Raw genomic sequence first — 21,780 nt, 5'->3', positions numbered from 1 at the left:
ACGGGTTTCCGAAATGTAATGCATTACCTTGACGATTTTTTGTTCCTTGGCCCCGCCGGAAATCCCGCATGTGCACAGGCCTTAGCTGAATTCCGTGTGTTGATGGGTCATTTTGGCGTGCCATTGGCACCGGGTAAAACTATGGGTCCCACGACTTGCCTCGAGTTTTTGGGGATCGAGTTGGACTCAAGGGAGGGGTGTTTCCGTTTACCAGCTAGCAAAATCTTGAAATTCAGGGCAGCCCTCCAAGTATGTTTACATGTATCCAAGGTTACACTACATCAGTTGCAACAATTAGTGGGAAAGTTGAACTTTGCCTTGAGGGTGATCCCAATGGCTCGCCCCTTTTCCCGCTCAATTGCCCAAGCGATGGTTGGCCTAAAAGAGGGTCATCATCGCACGAGGTTATCGGCCGAGGTCCGCCAGGACATGCGGATTTGGTTAGCATTTCTGGCGGACTTCAATGGCCGAGTCGTCTGGAACAAGCCAGCCGTGTCCTCCGAAGAGCTTGGGCTATGGACAGATTCAGCAGGAAGCATAGGCTTTGGCGCCATCTTCGGCTCAAAATGGTCGGCACAAAGGTGGCCCCTATGGTGGCACGAAAAAGGGCTGACGAGTAATATTGCCTTCCTGGAACTATTTCCCATTCTGGTGGCCCTGAAAACCTGGCCAGAAGGGTTGAGAGATCATTCTGTTGTGTTCTGGTCCGACAACATGACCATGGTAGAATGCATCAATAGTCAGGCAGCCCGTTGTAAATTGATTTTGAGGCTGCTTAAAGAAATTGTCCTATTGTGTATGCAACTGAACGTGATATTCAGAGCAAAACATGTCCCAGGGGTGTTGAATCAGGCTGCTGATGCACTGTCTCGTTTTCACATGCAGGCTTTCTCGGGTTTCCTTCCTTCAGCGGACCCAGAGCCGGCACCCTTCCCCGAAGCTCTCTGGTCTCTCGGTGCCCCGAACTTCGTCACCTCGTGGGAGAGAGTCTAGCACCCAGGACAAGGAAGGCATATGAAGGGGCGTTTCAGGCCTATTTAGCCTTTTTAGGGGCAGAGAGAGGGGGACTTTGGGGTCAGGAAGAGTGGGTAGTACTTTTTCTGATGTCCTTACGTAGGGCTGGGAAATCGGTGGCTACGGCCCAAAGGCATCGTGCCGCCATTTCCTTTGTTGCCAGGGCCCATGGCATCCTGGACCCAACAGCGTCTTTTACAGTACAGAAAGCGCTGCGTGGGTGGCAACGTCTTGAGGGTCGCAGAGTGGACATAAGACGACCGATAGGTTTTGATAGATTGTCCCAGTTACTGGCCACACTCCCTAGCACATGCTCGTCCCCTTTCGAGACCTGTTTGTTCCGGACTGCATTTACGTTGGCATTTCACGGGGCTATGAGAGTTAGTGAACTAGTTGCAAGGAACAAACAGGATGTGTCGGGGGGCTTGTGCAGGGAACATGTTCAGTTCAGGGGTGATGCGATGGTTGTCTCCTTTCTCAGGTCCAAGACTGACCAAGATGGGAGGGGGGACTGCACGATCATTCGCAGGATCCCCGAGTCATCCATGTGTCCGGTACAGTGCTTAGAAGATTACCTAGCACGAAGGGTGGCATCATGGGGGGGGACATTGTTGAGGCATATAGACGCCACCCCGCTGACGAGGTTTCAGTTTCAGCGGGTGCTTGCAATGGCCATTGCCGCAGCGGGCTTGGACCCGGGTGAATTTGGGACCCATTCCTTTCGTATAGGGGCTGCCACTGAAGCTACAGCCAGGGGTCTTAATGTAGAACAAGTGAAACGTGTGGGGCGTTGGTCCTCCAATTGTTATAAGAGGTACGTGCGATTGCACATGTTGTGAAGCTGTAATCATGTACTCACGCTTCTTGTCTTTTGTTTGTTTTCAGTTGCGCAAGCCTACGCGGCAGGGCGGACTGTGCAGTTGACCCAACACCAGGCCAGCGGTCACACATCACCGGCTGGGAGAAAGGAGGTGTGGGTCGTAGGCCACTCATACGTGAGACGGGCCGCAGACGTATTCAAAGCAGGTGATATGATTCACGTACCTGGGGAATACGGGTACAGAGTGTCCTTCTACGGAAGGGGCGGTCTCTGTATTGACCAGTTTCAGGCATTCTTTGAGGGTTTGTTAGAGCGGATGAGGTCACCGCCGTCCATAGTCATAGTACATTTGGGGGGCAGTGATTTAGTCACCACCGGTAGACGACTTCTCCTGGAGGCTATGCTTTCCACGGTAAGTTGGTTAGCAAGGAGAGTTCCGGGGTGTACAATTGCGTGGTCTCATATGATCCCACGAAAAGTGTGGCGGGGGGCTATCTCGATCCCTGCTTTGAATCATTCCGTTAAAAAATTGAATAACAAAGTGAGTAGGTTGTTCCGTTCCAAGACATTGCATTCGATCTCGCATAGTTGTATTAATAATGACAGTTTGTATTTGGGGGATGGTGTGCATTTGTCGAGGGTGGGCAATGAGTTACTCATAGGAGACTTCCTAGCTTGGTTAAAATCGTTAAAACATGACCTTTAGGTAGGAGTTTTGTGGGGGGTCCGGATAGCCGGTCAACTATCCGGACCTGTGGCGGTAAGGTCATGATCGGTGAGCACTAATTGGTAGATCCCTATGAGTGGGCGTCACCCAACACGGATGGGAGCGCTCGGGAGAGGTGGCCATTGGCCCCTCAATGGGGAGGCGGTCCCGTCTAAGGGCGGGTCGCCGGAAGTTAAGGAAAGGCGGTCAAGGCCCCTTCCTGTGTAGGAGGGGTTACAGCCCCCTCCTGGGGAATTTCCCGGGGCCAGTGTCATCTGCGACGGCAGATGCGGTAAGTTGTGTGGGGTGGGGGGAGGTCCACGATACCTTCTAGATACCACACACAAGTATTCGAACGACCTTTAAATGGCGTCGAGTCTTAAGTGCCCCCGTCAAGTCAAGGGAAATTGTTAGTAGTTGCACTTGAGGTAAGCCTCTGTGCTGTCGCCCCTCCCAAGTGGGACGGGTAAGTCTGGTTAGGGATCTTGACACCGGTTATGACCTTGCCGTTGGCCCTTAAACGTTAGGATGTACAATTTCAGTGTTTATAGAGAATGTTTTTGTAGGATGCTAGTTCGGCTAGGAGAACCTCTGTATTAGAGAATATGTTAAGGTTAGCCAAACATCGCAGTGTGATAATGAAATTGTACATAACATGAAACGTTTAATGTTTAATTTTTTGTTTTTAATAAATACGGCCGCGGGAGGGTCACTCCCTCCCACATCCAAAAACTTTAAAGAACTGTTTCCGGTTCCCCTCCTTTCGGGATCGTGTTGAGAGGGGGTGGCGGGTATCTCAGCCATATGGAAAGGGGCGACCACTCGGTCCCCCCGAACGTATGGCGGAGTGCCTCGATCCCCCCGGGAAGCCATTTTTGGGCGGGAGGCGCGTCTCGGCTGGTATGCCCGAAGCGGCGTAGCCGGGGCGCGCTTTTTCCCGCCCTAGAGTGGGCTGGCCTAGACACCGACGTAGCCAGCCCCGCCCCCGGGACGGGCAGGGGCGGGTCTACGCCCGCCCTGAAGACGGATAAAAAGAGACGCAAGACCAGAAGACGTCCTCTTGTTCTTGTGCTCCGAAGCTGCACCTCCTCGCTACACGTGAGCTCGGGACAGAACGAAGAGCCAATTTTGACCCACCCACCAGCCCCTGAGGACAGCAAGTTGTTGTGCAATAAAGTGAATTTTATAAGTATGTTTTTCTGTTTTCGTTTACAGGTTGTGAAAAATATCAGTTTGTTGTTGATCATAATAAAGTATGGTGAAGATCGTTTAAGTTGTTACGATTAAAATAACTCGATGTAGTGTTGCATTTTAAGCATGCTCTTTCGGTCGTAGCGACCAATGTTTTCATAGGTTCGAGTAAGAATTGTCGTATTTATTTTTTGGTAGGCGGTAAGGTCATGATCGGTGAGCACTAATTGGTAGATCCCTATGAGTGGGCGTCACCCAACACGGATGGGAGCGCTCGGGAGAGGTGGCCATTGGCCCCTCAATGGGGAGGCGGTCCCGTCTAAGGGCGGGTCGCCGGAAGTTAAGGAAAGGCGGTCAAGGCCCCTTCCTGTGTAGGAGGGGTTACAGCCCCCTCCTGGGGAATTTCCCGGGGCCAGTGTCATCTGCGACGGCAGATGCGGTAAGTTGTGTGGGGTGGGGGGAGGTCCACGATACCTTCTAGATACCACACACAAGTATTCGAACGACCTTTAAATGGCGTCGAGTCTTAAGTGCCCCCGTCAAGTCAAGGGAAATTGTTAGTAGTTGCACTTGAGGTAAGCCTCTGTGCTGTCGCCCCTCCCAAGTGGGACGGGTAAGTCTGGTTAGGGATCTTGACACCGGTTATGACCTTGCCGTTGGCCCTTAAACGTTAGGATGTACAATTTCAGTGTTTATAGAGAATGTTTTTGTAGGATGCTAGTTCGGCTAGGAGAACCTCTGTATTAGAGAATATGTTAAGGTTAGCCAAAATCGCAGTGTGATAATGAAATTGTACATAACATGAAACGTTTAATGTTTAATTTTTTGTTTTTAATAAATACGGCCGCGGGAGGGTCACTCCCTCCCACATCCAAAAACTTTAAAGAACTGTTTCCGGTTCCCCTCCTTTCGGGATCGTGTTGAGAGGGGGTGGCGGGTATCTCAGCCATATGGAATTTCATTGGTTTTATGTCAGTAAAATTTCCAGCTAACTATAACATGTGTCAAACCTATGGTTTTTTCAGTGAATTTCATAGGTTTTTTAAATGCTACTTCCTAACAATAACGTGTGTAAAACCTATGTTTTTTTCTGTGAATATATATATATATATATATATATATATATATATATATATATATATATATATATATATATATATATATATATATATATATATATATATATATATATATATATATATATATATATATATATATGTAAGTCTCGCCTTCTCACAATGTACTAGTTGTGTTAAGTTCTAAAAGATAAGAATCTTAATTCCACGATGTATGCGTTGGCGTTATGGATAAAAAGCAGTCGATGACCTGGCAGGCATTGTCAGGCAGAAAATTTAGCCTAAACAATGTCTCCGTCTTTGAACGTCAATTCAGCAATACAAACAGGCATCTATCAGTCGACCAGAAACCGACATCAATAGCTGCCACAATATATTTGCACTTGAGACCAACTGGCCCCATAATAGCCATTGCAATGGTTTGCGTGGGTTATTATAAATAGCATGCTCTCCCTTATTGGGCCTCAAGGGTTTCAAAGATTTGTAAGCGTTGGCACAAATAACACAACTCCTAACCATTTGTTCCAAAAAATGTCCAACCCTGGCCACCAAAACCTGTTTTCACAAACTATTGGGTTGTTACAATACCACCGTGCCCATCATGACCATGCATCACTATAGTACGTCTTAGCCCTGCAGGAGGGACTGCTCTATCTCCTCGCCAAATAGTACCATTGACATATGACAATTCATTTCTTACCTCTCCAAAACACCTTAACTCAGGACCAATGAACTTTTTGGCAGGCCAACCCCTAACAATATCATTTTGTATTTCTTGCAAATTGTTTTCTTTCAAATATTCTTTATCCCAAACTTCCTTTTCAATAGGCATAGCGCCTTCGTCAAGAACCAAAGCAATGTGAAAATCATCCCATTCACCCTGAATATTCTCTTTTATAGGTAAAGACAATCTAGATAAGAAATCAGCCATAACATTATCTCTTCCTGGTACATACGCTACGTTATATGTAAAGTCTTGAAGTCTCATAGACATTCTAGCAATCCGCTCAGAAGCTTTTCTTCAGTAGGAGATAATGCCCTAGAAGCATACTGTAAAATGGACTCACCAGACTTCTCAAGTTTCTGTGCTAGCACTACAACCAAACCTTTAGAGATGGCATTCGTTGCCCAAGGTGGAAAAACCGTTCTCACCCAACTATGCAATTTAATCAAAATCTTCTTTTAAAAAGGCAAGGTGCACAGAGAGTGGAAACATGCTATCATTAAACCCTTGCTGAAAAAACACAATTGGACCCCGCTGATCTATCAAACTACTGCCCAATATCGCGACTGCCTATATTGGGCAAGATGGCAACTGCCAGATCGAACTGCCAGACCTCCCGAGGCTTCGCCGGGAGCAACAACGCTGCCGAGGCGCGGCGCAACTTGACTTTTAAACAGTGCTTTGGACACTTTTATTCACTTGCCTCATTGCTTCAGGGGCTGCGCTGAGGACATCGCGCACCCCTTGACCCCTTGTCCTCTTGGGATTTCCTTGTCTGCCGCCGCCAGAGCGCCCCACGCTGAGCGTTCCCTCCCCCTCTGACGGGCAGGTCACGAGGGCGGGGACGGGTGTGGCGACCATCTTGGGCTGCTCTCTGGTTGGCGGGGCAGCTCCTCTGTCCCTCCACCCCTGGCAATTTCTTCCTGTCGGGCGAGTCCCGCCCTAGTTCTATCGAACTGCCAGACTTCCCGAGGCTTCGCCGGGAGCAACAACGCTGCCGAGGCGCGGCGCAACTTGACTTTTAAACAGTGCTTTGGACACTTTTATTCACTTGCCTCATTGCGTCAGGGGCTGCGCTGAGGACATCGCGCACCCCTTGACCACTTGTCCTCTTGGGATTCCCTTGTCTGCCGCCGCCAGAGCGCCCCACGCTGAGCGTTCCCTCCCCCTCTGACGGGCAGGTCACGAGGGCGGGGACGGGCGTGGCGACCATCTTGGGCTGCTCTCTGGTTGGCGGGGCAGCTCCTCTGTCCCTCCCCCCCTGGCAATTTCTTCCTGTCGGGCGAGTCCCGCCCTAGTTCTATCGAACTGCCAGACCTCCCGAGGCTTCGCCGGGAGCAACAACGCTGCTGAGGCGCGGCGCAACTTGACTTTTAAACAGTGCTTTGGACACTTTTATTCACTTGCCTCATTGCTTCAGGGGCTGCGCTGAGGACATCGCGCACCCCTTGACCGCTTGTCCTCTTGGGATTCCCTTGTCTGCCGCCGCCAGAGCGCCCCACGCTGTGCGTTCCCTCCCCCTCTGACGGGCAGGTCACGAGGGCGGGGACGGGCGTGGCGACCATCTTGGGCTGCTCTCTGGTTGGCGGGGCAGCTCCTCTGTCCCTCCACCCCTGGCAATTTCTTCCTGTCGGGCGAGTCCCGCCCTAGTTCTATCGAACTGCCAGACCTCCCGAGGCTTCGCCGGGAGCAACAACGCTGCCGAGGCGCGGCGCAACTTGACTTTTAAACAGTGCTTTGGACACTTTTATTCACTTGCCTCATTGCTTCAGGGGCTGCGCTGAGGACATCGCGCACCCCTTGACCCCTTGTCCTCTTGGGATTCCCTTGTCTGCCGCCGCCAGAGCGCCCCACGCTGAGCGTTCCCTCCCCCTCTGACGGGCAGGTCACGAGGGTGGGGACGGGCGTGGCGACCATCTTGGGCTGCTCTCTGGTTGGCGGGGCAGCTCCTCTGTCCCTCCACCCCCTGCCACGCCCTGCTACTTCCGGCCCCCTACTTATGGCACTTCAAACCCGGCCGCGCAGCGGACGAGCGCAGCGGGCGCGCCGAAGGCGCGCCGAAGTTGCGCCTAAGTTAAGCCCGTCTGCTCCCATCCGCGACGGGCCGGGACCAGGGGCCACACCCCCTGCCCCCTCGTTGTCATACACGCCTGCACAACTCCTCGCCTGCACCGCTGAGGTGCCTCTTTCCCATACCCTCATGCAGCATCTTGTTGCATTAGATATCTATGTCCCCCATTCAGACCGGGTTGTGTCTCCACGCCCAACTCCTCCCTTGCCTACGCTGGACACCGGATCTCCCCCCATAGGACCCTCATCACCCCCTCTCACTGCTTCTGCCTATCTCCTCAACACTCGCTCGGCAGGCAAGCACCAACTTGATCTGTTTAACCTTCTAACCACAGACTCCCCAGATTTTCTGTTCCTAACGGAAACTTGGTTTTCTGAGGCTTCTCTCCCCGACATTCTTGCCATCCTCCCCGATTCTTATTATGCCCTCCGGGCTGACCGCCCCGTGGGCAAGACCGGGGGGGGGTGTTGCTATGATTGTTCGATCTACTATTCAATTCCAGCTTCTCCCCCAATCATCTATAGCTGGGGTGGACTTTCTGGTCGCCAGCTCCTCTAATCTTTCCGCACCTCTTACTGTCGTCCTTGTCTATCGCCCTCCCCTGAGCATGCCCCTGTTTGTGGCCTCCCTGCAGGAACTTCTCGCCACGCTTGTAGTTAACAACTCCTCTGTTCTCCTGCTTGGTGACTTTAACTACTGGCCTGGCGACCCCAGGGAGGACTCAGCGTCCAAGGACTTCACGGCCACTCTCCTATGTCTCAACCTTAAGTCCCACGTACTGGTCCCTACCCACAATCTTGGACACATTCTGGACCAAGTCTGGTCATCCCAGGACATAGTTTCCCCCCCCAGCATCCTCCCTTGTACATGGTCCGATCATTCTCTCATTTCCTTCACCATCAACATTGGTTCCCCTTACAAACCCCCTCGTCCCAAGAATGTTTTCTCACGTAGCTGGAATCGTGCTGACTTGTCCTCCCTCTCTCATTCCCTTGCTTCTTCTCCCCCCGACCTTACTGGCATTTCCCTTGACTCACAGGCCGCTGCAGTTGGCAACTGGCTATCTTCCGCATGTGATTTAGTAGCCCCCCTCAAGTTAGTCAAGTCCATTCGCCCTTATGAGGCTCACCGTTGGTTCAACTCGGAGCTCAAGACCCTTAAACTGGAGCTTAGACGCTCGGAGCGCCTTTGGCGCCGTAGCTACTGCCCCGACCTCAAGGCCAAACACAAATCTCTTCTTAAGGAGTACAAGAAGGCCATTCTGGCCACAAAGACCAAGTATTTCTCCGAACAAGTGACTCTTTCGGCCAACAAATCCAAAGAAATCTTCTCCTTGGTCAACAATTTGGCCACCTCTGATCGTGCTTGCCCTCACTTCACTCCCTCCCAGGCTCTTTGCTCTTCGCTAAACAACTTCTTTATCGAGAAGATTGTTAAAATTAAATCCAACATCTCTGTCACTCCTTTTACTCCACTTCACTCTGTCCCCTCTGCGCCTAAATCTTCCTTTTCTTCTTTTCTGCCCCTCTCCTTGGACTCTTTTTTAGCTCTGCTCACTAAAACCAAGTCTGGCTCTCCCACTGATTGTGCCCCTGCCCGCATTCTTAAAACTCTCTTCTCTTCCTGTCCTGCTACCCCTCTTTCCCTCCTCAATGCCTCTCTTTCCCCCGGATTGGTCCCTTCTTCATTTAAATCTGCTATTGTTTCCCCCATTCTTAAAAAACCTGGTCTTGATTCTTCTCTCCCTTCTAACTTTAGACCCTTCTCTCTTCTTCCCTATCTTGCTAAAATTCTGGAATCTTACGTCACCTCCTGTCACTCTGCTTATGTTGAACAGAACCAACTCCTTGCTTCTCACCAAGCAGGTTTCCGCTCGGGTCATTCGACCGAAACCGTGGTGCTAGCCGTCCTTGACGAGCTCAAAGCCAAGGCCGACGTCAACTCTCCCCAAGCTTTGATTCTCCTCGACCTGTCCGCTGCGTTTGACACGGTCGACCATAACATTCTTTTGGACTGTGTCAGCGCAGCGGGCATACGAGGCCCTGCCCTTTCTTGGATCACGTCCTTTTTGACAGGACGTTCTCAAGCTGTTCACCTCCCCGGCTTTTCCGCTCCCCCCTCCCGGGCCCCTGTGGGGTCCCCCAAGGTTCCTCCCTTTCTCCCCTTCTTTTCAATCTTTACATCCATCCACTTATCTCTTCCCTTCTTGAGCTGGGGGTCTCTGTGTATAACTACGCAGATAACCTCCAGCTCGTCTTTGATCTTTCCTCTTCTTCTCACTCCCTATCTTTCTTCCACTCCACCATGGTCTTTATTTCTGGGTGGATGAGCGCCAACCACCTCAAGCTCAATCCAGATAAGACTGAGCTTGTCCTGACTAACGGCTCATCCAGCCCTTGGTCCCCTGCCTTCTGGCCCCCTATTCTTGGCCCCCCTCCCACCCCGGTTCCCTCCGTCAAAACATTGGGCATCAAGGTCAGTCAGGACCTGTCCATGCATGGCCAGGTCAGTGCCGTGGTGTCCTCCTGCTTCCTCTCCCTCCGGATGATCTGGAAAATCTCCCGCTTCTTTTCTCTTGACTCCCTCAAAATCATTATTTCTGCCCTCATCACTTCCCGCCTTGATTATGGCAATAGCTTGTTCGCAGGCATTCCTGCCTACGAAACCCGCCGCCTTCAAGCTATCCAGAATCAGGCTGCCCGTCTCATCTTTCACTTGCCCAAAACCCATCACATCACTCCTGTCCTCAAATCCCTCCACTGGTTACCCATCCTGCAGAGATCTTTGTTCAAGCTAGGGTGCCTTGTTTATCGGGCCCTTGATCACTCTGCACCGGCTTTCATCAATTCTCTGATTTCCCTTCACACCCCTGCCCGCACTCTCTGTTCATCTTCTTCTGCCCTCCTCACTGTTCCCCGCTTCCACAAATCTCGCACTGGTGGAACTAGATTTTCTGTTCTTGCACCCCGGTTCTGGAACTCCCTTCCTCTCTCTATGCGTTCTATCCCTATTTTTTCACACTTCCGTAAAGCGCTCAAAACTTTCCTGTTTGCCCTGGCCTACCCCCGCTAAACCTCCTGGCCCTGTCTGTTCTGTTCTTTAGAGCTCTCAGCGCCAGGAAGCCGTTTTGGCCATTGTGCGCTCTACAAATAATTTCATTCATTCATTCATTCATTCATGGCAGAAAAACATGTGAATAGCACAATTTCTACCTTTCTTGAAAACCACAACATCATCCACCAGGCTCAGATGTGGTTTAGACCTAAACACAGCACTAAATCAGCCCTGCTGGTGGTCACCGAAAAACTCAAATCTATCCTTGACCAAGGAAGAACAGCGGCTGTGGTACTCTTAGATTTGAGTGCCGCATTTGACACGGTAGAACACTCAGTGCTGACTGAAAGTCTGGAATTGGAGGAACAGCGAATCAATGGGTTGCGTCATTCCTGAGTGACAGGACCTTTTAATGTATGGAGGCCGGTTTTAAGTCAGACTCTCAGCACCATGGGGAGTCCCGCAGCGATTCTCCCTGAGTCTGACTCTTTTTATTATTTATCTCAGTCCTGTGGCTCATATAACGCAGGAATTAGGTATTTACATTGTGTCATATGCAGATGACATGCAATTAGTGTTCTCAATTACAGACTCTCTCAATTCAGACCAGCGACAACTTGTCCCTTGGATGGTGGACTGTAGACTCAAACTGAATAGGGAAAAGACAGAACTAATGATTCTGTGCAACAACTTTAATCCTCGTTCAGATATCTCCTGGCCTGCCAGCTGGAGGCCATTTCCTCCCATGAAAGCAGCCTTAACAAACCTAGGTATGTGGTTGGATCTGAATTTAACAATGGAGGCCCAGGCCAAAAAATTATCTGGCACTTGCTTTGGGATATTACGCTTGATCAGAAAAATTATATCCTTACTCCCAGAGGACGCCAGGAAGGCCTTAGTCCAAGCCTTAGTGATATCTAGGTTGGATTACAGCAACTCTCTTTCTCTTGGTGCTCCCAAATATGTAACAAACTTGTTACAAATTGTATAGAATGCAGCCGCCCGACTGCTAGTGAACATACCAAGACGTCACTCAGTCAAACCAGCATTGAGAGAGTTGCATTGGCTCCTGATTCAAGCCAGAATCAAATTTAAGTCCATAAGTCTGGCCCATCGAGCCATGTATGGGAGCGGCCCTGCCCTCATCCAAAAGCTGGTCTACCATTATTCTCCCCATCGACGATTTAGATCAAGCTCAAAATTCTTGATGAAAGCGACCACAATCAAAAGAGGTCCCCGCAAGGTCCTGTTAGTGCCCAGAGACAAGGACCAGAAGGAAAGAATAGCATGTGTCACAACATTTTCACCAGTGTCCAACAAAATTAATAAGTCTATCAAAAAGCATTGGCCAATAGTAAATGCCGGCGTGCTAAACATTGATACCCCACTTTTTGCATTTCGCAAAAGCAAAAATCTCAAAGATCATCTAGTGAGAGCAGGGCTCCCAGGGACACCACAATGTGCAACAATTGCCTCAGCTTGGGGCTTACCGCCCATTATAGGCCACGTGAAGTGCGGATGTTGTAACGTTTGCGAGTACACGGTGGAGGGCAAAAATTCACTCACAATGGCACCACGTTTGAAAGACGTGCATTTTCCAATTTCAACTCGTTGAATGTGATATATGCTATACAATACCCCTGCTTGAAGCTGTATATTGGACAGACGACACAGAAAGCAAAGACACGCATCTGCCAGCACAGGAGCAGAGTGAGATGTAAAACTGCCAATGCCCCCTTGGTCGATCATTTCATCACGGCAGGGCACAACGAGAATGACATTAAGTGGACAATACTCAAAGTGTTGAAATTGCCACTTCAGGGTGGAGACATTTCGCAGATACTCAACAGAGAGGAATTGAGGACAATGATTCAATTTGACACCATAAGGAATGGTCTAAATCGAGCAGAAGACTGGACCACTTTACTCTAAATTGAAAGCAATTATAAGACTACATTGCACTTGAAGAAACACTCTCCCTCGGAACATGATACGATTATGTAACAATTCTGGCAAGAGTTTATGTGAAGTCACCTGTTACCTTTGGCAACTCAATTCATTCACCACTGTTCTTAACAGCTAGCAAATGCTACTATGGTTTGAAATGTTATGCAATTTGAACACTTTTTCTCACTTTCGTCGCCTGCACAAATACACTTTTTAACGTATGAGCACTATTAATGCACCTTCACACAAGTACCTCTATGCAATTTGCAGTCCATCGTTTATGTCCCAACTCGGTTTCCACCCTTTGTCCAACCCATTCCCCTCTCCAAGATGGCCGACACTAATTCGTTAGTCCTCTTTTGATAGCCATCTCTTTCAAGCGCAGCGTACATGTACCAGTTAAGTACATTCTCACTCACTGCCCTCCGAAGCAGCAGACGGATTGGACATTGTATCCAAGTCTCCAGACTCCCGATTCTACGGAGCCTCCGGTTCCTCGAGGTAAGACCTCCCCAATCCGGCACACCGCGTTTACCCGCCCTTTATTTAATCCTTTAATCTTAACTGGAGACTGACCCTCCCGTTTTTACCAATGGTTTTAGAAAACATCCGACGAACCTCTCCGGACCTCGGTCATCCCTACCATTGTGAGTCGAAGGACTCCCGGAGGTAAGAGCGTCTTTAGTTTTATAGTTAACTCCCACTCGGAACCCTTTGGTTTCCAGGAGTGACACTAACTGCCTTGGCTGCTCGGCGCAATACTGAACCTACTCCCTCTCCCCAGAAGAAATCCGGACCTTGCAGCAGACTAAGACTGCCCGGACTTCGGCTAAATCCAAATAGCACAGAGGTAAACCGCCACTAATTAGATGGTTTTACAAACAGCATAGTTCCCTCTATGTTCCTGACCCACCCCCCTCCTCACCCCCAGGTCTCTCACCCTCATTCCAGCCATCGGCGCAGATGGCAAGACGTTATCACCCGGTCTCATTCTAACTAATCAATTCGGGGTAAGCGACATCCTCCGTCCACCACCCCGACTCATGGTCTGAATGCTCAAGAATGATTGCACACCCGAGGGTCTAAATAGAATTTAAATGTCCCTTTGTTCATATTGTGATTAAATTATTATTTTTTGAATATGTGACAGCTAATGAGGCTAAGGTTGGTCGCTCAATTTATGTTTGCGTTTCTAATTCTAGGATCACTAAATCACTATTCACTCGCGTACTCGCTCGTGTATGCCCGTTATACTTTCCACTTCCAGTCACTAAAGCACTGTAAGTCGAATCCGAGTAAAAGTGAAATGTGCAAAATAATGGACATGTTCGAACGGTGAAGAAACAGCAAGTAATTCTATCCTTGGCCCCCTCTCTTCTTTTCTTCTCCACCTTTCCTTCTTTTCCTCCTAAAACAGGCGGATTCAAAAATAATACAGGCAGGCAAATGCTGTCAAAACTTTAGTCCTGAAGATGATCCCAACTAATTAGAGCAAAAAAGGATTGAAACGTCGACTGTTGTAAATGCTTTCACAGCCTAACCACTGTGTTTCAACTTGCTGTGTCTAGCGTTTTTTGGCAATACTTGAGATCGTATCACTGAGTTAAAAGTGGCCAACATTGCTCACATTTGCCTGTGTAACCTTTTCCCTTGTATGTTGTTTGTTTGTCTTAAAGTATGGTACAGCATTGTGCCTTCTAACCAGGTACCACCTTCTTATCTTGTGAAATAAATACCCTGCCCGGCTGGGCAGTGGAAAATATAGTCTCCTACTATGGCCTATATTATCGTGTTCTTGTTGATTCTGATAAGCTAAGGACCCTTGTTTTTCAGAGCATACTTTCCCACGGTCCTCAGCCACTGTTTGGGTTCCCTTGTTATAACTAAATAGCTTTACATCTGCAACAACGTTAGCATTTCTAAATATTTAATGCATTTTAGTCAGTATCCCTCAAAGGGGTTTACTTTCCCATTTTCCCATTTTAATGTAGCTTGAAATGGGCCTGTAGATTAACTATTCATTTAAGGAAAATATGTATCCAAAACTTCCCCTTGCTCTTCAGGCCAAACTGACATGAAAAGCATGGAACACCACTAAAGACAGCAGGGTTATCAATGAGGGTACTTCTGGTAGGCAGTGTGATTGTTCAATATCAAGGGGGCATATTAGCAAGGGCTGGCGATCAAATTATCACTGCTTTAGCATCCGTTCTTGGGCGAAAAGCAGTGATAATTTTATCGCACTATTAGCAAGGACACGCTAGTGCGTAGTTCCTTGTCTTAGCGCCTGTTTCACTTATGCCATGCATCGTATCGTATCGCATCGCTAATGAGATGCAAAGTAGGCATTCCTGACTAAACTGCACGGGTAAACTTCACTAAGCCAGCTTCGTGATATTTACAACATGCCCGGGCCCGCAAAGCGATATTCAAATTTCGCGCTAAGCACCATTTAACGCTGGATTCTAACGTCTGGTATTTTCTTGACTACACTATGTTTACTATGGAAGGTGGATTCTAGGGTTGAGGTCACAGGGCCCTATCATGAAGCTTATCTCCATTTTTGCTGGATTATCACTGGTTTTCCAGCGATGTTGCCATGTATCGCCGGCTTTTGCTGGAAATATTATCACCAAAGCGCTAAGCGTTGTTGATACAGCGCTAGCCTGGCGATAATTTCCAGCAATAGCCGGCGATAGTAAAAAACGCGCTGAGGGCGTTCAGCGATAATTAATGCTGCGGCTTGCTAATCTGCCCCAAGATTCCTTGCAGCCTCCAAATGGTAAATTTCCACTCTATACTTATCAGTACATTAGGTGAAATAAACGTTTGAGAGGGAGATTTACAAGCCCCTTGCGCCACTTTTACATCACTTTTCCCAATGTTAAAAGTGACGTAAATGTGGCTCAAGGGCGTATAAATCTGCCCCTGAGTGCTTTGTGCAGCAATCCATGGAATCTTTCACAATGAGCTTGCTTTCTTTGCAGTCACATTCATTATATACTTCTGACAAGATCAACCCTACATCTTCAGAGTTCCTGAAGACATTGTCAGCCTGCTGTCATGCCAAAAAGTCTCTCTTCCTTATTCTTCTGGTTCAAGGGGAGCTGCCCATGCTGTCAATGTAGGGGTGATGCACATTCTGACTCTTCCTCTGCATATGTTATCTCTACTTTTGCTAGGCCACTCCAACTCTCCCTTCCGTGTTCTAGGGGTGATAGCACTCTTAACTTTACTTAAAATGACCTGACTGAAAATTCTGACAATGAGAGGATGGATGATTTGATCTAACCAGCATTACGATTTACTTTGAAGGATTTATTATGTGCACTTTTACTGGAATATTTGTAAACAGGAAAGACAATAAAAAAAACATGTGTGATTTCTTAGAAGCTCAATTTCTCCTTGATTCTTTTTTTTTTTAGATAAACTACGGATATTAAAAGAGAAAATATATCAAGCCTTTTTTCGATAAAACAAGCCTTCATATGCCTCAATTATAAAAACAAAGATGTTTTCATAGGGGTAAACTTCTCACTATCGCAAATAAAACAGAACTGCTATTAGATTATGTGTTGGTGTGATGGTAATCTTGGAGTCACGTGTTTTTTCATCTAAATTGTACACCTACTTAAAGGGAGCGAGGTCTTACCATTTTCTGATTTATGTAAGAGTTCTAATCTAGATCTGTCGGATAGAAGTAACTACAAACATTTTCCATCACATATCAAAGAATGTATGTGTACACCTTCAATAGTTTTATGTCATAGCAAATGTAGGGTGTCTCTGGGTTGACTTTTTAAAGGCGCAACAAGTATGTGGATGGTGTCATTCTTGTGCAATGACATTGGACAGAATACAATGGTGTTTTTCTTGAAATATTGACTTGAAGGGTCCAATGATGCAGAGTTGCATTTACTAATATAAAAGTGCGATCCATTGTTGTCTTCGATTTCTAAAGTTATGCGGTTATCCCAACAAAAAATATTGAAATTGATTGTATTTTATTTATGCAGAAAATTTTAAAGTGGGGAAAAGGGTTTCAGAAATATGATCTTTTTGAGTCCCTAAACATCCTTTTGGAAACTTGTGTTTTTCAATTTAATTCTAGGTGACATTACATGTGTGAATGTGAAAATATATTTTAATGATGTTTCCAGCCTCCATTTACAGAGTTCTCCTATGATGCTATGCATACAAGAAGCCGTTATCATAAGGGAGAAAAATACTAGTAATGCAAATGTAGATAATTGGATTAATTAATTATTTGAATTAGCCACTCTTCAAAGGGTGAGCTCTACACTTAGGGACAGACTTGTCTTCTCTTCTGTGATTTGTGGGCATTTTCCTGTATGAAACTATTTTCTTCACTACCTTATAATCTCCTATTTGTCAACAATGTTTGACCTAGCACTGCCTATTCATAAAGAAGGACGGTGTTAGCATATTTGCTGCATTTGGAACTGGACATGCACAAGATTTTTGAAACATCAATAACAAAGTTCATGTTAGGATAATATTAAGGGTCAGTTACAATGCCACAAAACTGCAGCATACTTTATTTTCCCCAACATCGTACATTCCACTACAGCAAAAACCTTGCACTGAGTCCTGCAGTTCCAGAGTTTTAATCAATTTTGGTGGCAACGAGTAGTCTCTGCATAGATTTGAGTTAAACCTAAAGATTCCCTCCAGGACAATATTAGTCATTGCCATGTCTTATAGATTCAGAGCAAGTTGATATCAACAACACATGTCTATATTAAGCAATAAAGAGTTTGGAAGCATCTGACATATTTGTGGAGTTGATGCAGAATTGTGAAATTCTGTCATATATGAGTTCATTGTATAGCAGCTACAAATGTCTTGGGCCTTATTCATCCCAATGATCTCACCACTTTTTATATCTATAGGTCCGGGATGTGTCAAACTCTGTTGTTCAATATCTGGATGAGAAAGGGGTACTGGATCAGGAAAGATCTCAAATGTTCATGCTATGGGGCCAGTGGATTGACCATGATCTCGATTTTTCTCCTGAGAGCCCTGTGGCAAGCCCCAACAGAACTAGAGCTGAGTGTGCCGCAACCTGTGCTAAAGAAGCAAACTGCTTCCCAATCATGGTGAGTTGGTGATCAGAGGAACATATTTTTAAGGAGGTTTTGGTTGAACATATTGTGGTCATTGTCTGTGTCCAATGTAGCTTCCGCGTGAGTGGAATACCCAACTTTACTGCAGGATTTCCTACCAAGCTTTCAAATTTCAATATTGCTTGCATCATACATTGATGGATGATGGTTTGAATTGTTTCAGAATTAGTACAGCCAACTTAATGAGTGCTCTTTGTTGTCAGTATTTTACAGTGAACAGATGCAGCTCTCGAGGTAGCACTCTGAGGCGGATCCAACTGCCTTACGTCTTTTACAAATCCAATTAAAAAAACGTTTTAAATTCAGTCTTTTTCATTTCACTTCACTGTAGAAAAAAAGAGTGTTAGAAATGGGATTTCTGGTTGGCTAAGGCTTGCGCCAAAGTCAGGCAGAAACCACCATTGTAAGTCAGGGCAAGGAAGTCACCTGCCAAGATAACCCCTGCTCACCCTCTTGGTAGCTTGGCACGAGCAGTCAGGCTTATCTCAAAGGCGATGTGTAAAGCATTTGCGCACGCACCCCCAGCAACAACATCCAAGGCCCCCCACAAAAGGAACTTCACACAAGGTTTATGTAAAAAATGCCTTTGTATTACAAAACACATTAGATAGTAAACCCACACTTTACAATGTGCCAGAGGCACGGGCAGAATTCACAGGGGATTATATGTACACAGGACAGGGCCACATGGACCACTGCCAGGAATAAGCACTTGGTAGAAAATAGCACTTTGTAGAAATAACAATTAGCACATAGAACATAGAATATAAAATCACTGTAGCACCAAATAACACATGTAGCACACAACCAGTAACCACTGGTGAGAGGTAAGTACCACCTACGCAGCCCTAACCACCTTAGGAGAATGCCACGCAGGGAACCAGGACCTCACTAGCAACACCTGTACTAGAAATAACAACCACCTAAGTATTACTATACATCTAGGGGTATAAGCATGAAAACATTTCACATGATGAATCACAACATTCAGAGGTGTAGGGAAAAACACATGACGCATAAACATACATTCGGCGGTGTAGAAAAGCAACTTTGTACATGATGCACAAAAACACATTCAGAGGTATCAGAACACAGGGAGCGCAAAACATACAACACAGTACATTTCATAGCACCCTAAGAAGCACATAACTCACAACAAAGTCCAGGTTGCGCCACTGCGCCAAAAACCTAAACGTAGCAGCTGGCCACTACTTGCTATTCAGCAGAGGTACAAGAGCAGGGCCTAAAAAGCTGCAGCTGGCAATAAATGCTGTGCAGCTGGGGAAGGCCAAGGTAGGGATGAAGGAGTGCGTCTCCCTCCTGAGTCCAAAGTACTTGTCCTAGAAAGGAAAACCTAAACGGAGCAGCTGCCCACTACTTGCTGGGCAGCTGAGGACAAAACTGCGACAGGGACCTCACGGGCCCATTGGGGCAAAACTGCGCCAACTGTTGGAGCCCTCTAGGCTCTAAGATATATATTGTGCAAAAACGTTGGAGCCCTCTAGGCTCTGCACACACTGTGCGCCTGGGAGCACTCTGGCTCCTTAAGGAAAGAAAGGCCCCCCATCGTTGGAGTAACGGGAATCAGCACGGGCTCCTCGAGCCCTTCAAATCAATATTGTGCCCGTGGGAGCCTTTTGGGATCTGGTAAGACAATACTACACAGGTTGGAGCCCTCTAGGCTCTGGAGCGACACAGGTTGGACCAAAAATGGGCTCTACATTAAATGTGCCCCATGCCCCTCAGGGGGGCTCTAAAATAACTGTGGGCCTCGTTGGAGCGGCCCGCTGCAGGACGGGGCCGCTCAATCAATAATGCCATGTTCGTGGGAGCCCGCCGGCTCTGGAGATAATGAGGGCCCCCATCACTGGAGCCCCGCATTGGCTCTGTAACTTATTAAGGAAACATGGGGGCGGTGGGGCGGACCGCAGCAGCGGGTCTGCTCAGGGTACAAACACGGGCCCCCGGGACCTCCAACAGGGCCCGTGAACCAAATGAGGCCATCAGGGGGGGCGGCCCGCAACGGAGGGACCGCTCTAGATAACAAAAAAAAGGGCAACCACCCCCAAGCCCTCGCTTACCGGGCTCCGGGGATGGGGTAGCAGCATCGCGCTGCATTCTCTCTTTCCAAGGCGGCGGGGCAGGCACCGGCAATGTGCCTTGAGCCCCTTCGCTCCTCTCTCGCTGCTGGTGGCCCCGGGGCTCTCCTCAGCTCATCGGAGCCCCGGGCCGCAGGAGACCTCCACCCTTGCAGCTTCCTGTCTTGTCTCAGCGGCGGGCGGGACTTTCTTTGGCAACCCGGAAGTCCCGCCTACAGCAAGGCGCGATGCCGCCGGACTTCCTGTTTGCGGCCCGGCCGCGGTGGTGATCTTGCGGGGACAATTACGAGGGGTGGGCACCCTCGCAAGATAAAATAATAGTAGAAACAGGGTGGGCACCCATGAAATAATTAATGAAACGGGGTGGCACCCGTAATATAAATAATTTATTTGCGGGCAATATGCAGGGTTGGCTCTTGCCGGTAAATCATAAAATAAGCGGGCATAATGCAGCAACAGCGCCCAGGACAGCGCTGCAAGAGTTAAACAGCGCTCCCAGAGGAGAATGCAGCGAAGGAACTAGGGGCCTCAAATAGAACTATAGCCAGCACTCACAAGGTGCTGGGGCAGCCCCAAAGTCTCTCCAAGGTCCAGGGACTCATAAAGCCAGTAGCAGAGTCCTCACAAATCCTCCAGCGTCCAGGGGCAGGGCATCCAGGGGCTGGGCAGGGCCCAGGGAGGCAGGCCTTCCCCAGGGCCCATCCCTGGGCCCAAGCAGCAGCACACCCCTGGTTGATTCCAGTCAGAAACAAGAACATTTTACAGGAGGTCACAGCCTCTTTTTATACACACAATTCCTTTGTCAAAAGGCGCAGGCAAGGGGCGAACCAGGTACAACTGGTTCCTGGGCACTTTGTTTTTGCTCAGCCCCTCTCTCTATTGACAGGATGGGTCAGGGACATCAGACACATCACAGGGGGTGGAGCCAGCATTGTGCGGGGAAAACCCAGCCCTAATCAGGTCCCAGGTGCAGCCCCTCTCTCACATCAACATGTTAATCTCAACACTCACCACCGGGGCAGACCCATCCTGACTCCTGGAGCCAGGCTCACCAGCCAGCTCCAACCAATCACACGCCAGACACAAATTACACAAACATGCCAACTTCTAGAAGTGATTTAGAAAAGGGAAGCTTGTCTCCTTTCTGGTGAAGAATTGGCTTGGTAGTTTGGTCTGCCCTGTTCCCATGATGCACTGGGCCAGGGACAGACTGATTTGCATATGGCCAGGTTCTGAGCTGGGATGGGGCAGTGAGGTAAATAACGGTGATGGATCAAACCCTGATCTTTGGACTGGGTAAGAGTGGTCTGCTTAATTCAGACACTCTGTTCATCACCATCCCCTTTTCTGTATCGTTTTTGGCCACTATAGGTGTGGCAGGGTATACTCAGACATGAGTCCCTTACTCACTGCTCCATCAGGATTCAAGCAAGCCGGGCCGACGACGGCTGAAATGCCAGAAACCGGTCCCCGGAAGCTTGTCTCCTTTCTGGTGAAGAATTGGCTTGGTAGTTTGGTCTGCCCTGTTCCCATGATGCACTGGGCCAGGGACAGACTGATTTGCATATAGTCAGGTTCTGAGCTGGGATGGGGCAGTGAGTTAAATAACGGTGATGGATCAAGCCCTGATCTTTGGACTGGGTAAGAGTGGTCTGCTTAATTCAGACACTCTGTTCATCACCACCCCCTTTTCTGTATCGTTTTTGGCCACTATAGGTGTGGCAGGGTATACTCAGACATGAGTCCCTTACTCACTGCTCCATCAGGATTCAAGCAAGCCGGGCCGACGACGGCTGAAATGCCAGAAACCGGTCCCCGGAAGCTTGTCTCCTTTCTGGTGAAGAATTGGCTTGGTAGTTTGGTCTGCCCTGTTCCCATGATGCACTGGGCCAGGGACAGACTGATTTGCATATAGCCAGGTTCTGAGCTGG

The 21,780-nt window shown here is 48.2% G+C and overlaps 1 protein-coding gene across 1 annotated transcript in view; it reads left to right on the top strand.

The window, feature by feature from the left end:
* The window catches only part of LOC147701415 (myeloperoxidase-like), a 333,004-nt gene that overhangs the window by 115,707 nt on the left and 195,517 nt on the right, over positions 1–21,780 (top strand). The window contains exon 7 of the mRNA XM_086930102.1: positions 17,517–17,723. Coding sequence (XP_086786228.1) covers positions 17,517–17,723 — 207 coding nt within the window. The remainder of the gene's footprint in view (positions 1–17,516; positions 17,724–21,780) is intronic.

Source organism: Lissotriton vulgaris, chromosome 7 (assembly GCF_964263255.1).
Source record: "Lissotriton vulgaris chromosome 7, aLisVul1.2, whole genome shotgun sequence".
Lineage (NCBI taxonomy): Eukaryota > Metazoa > Chordata > Amphibia > Caudata > Salamandridae > Lissotriton > Lissotriton vulgaris.
This window is presented reverse-complemented; position numbering and strand designations above follow the sequence as displayed.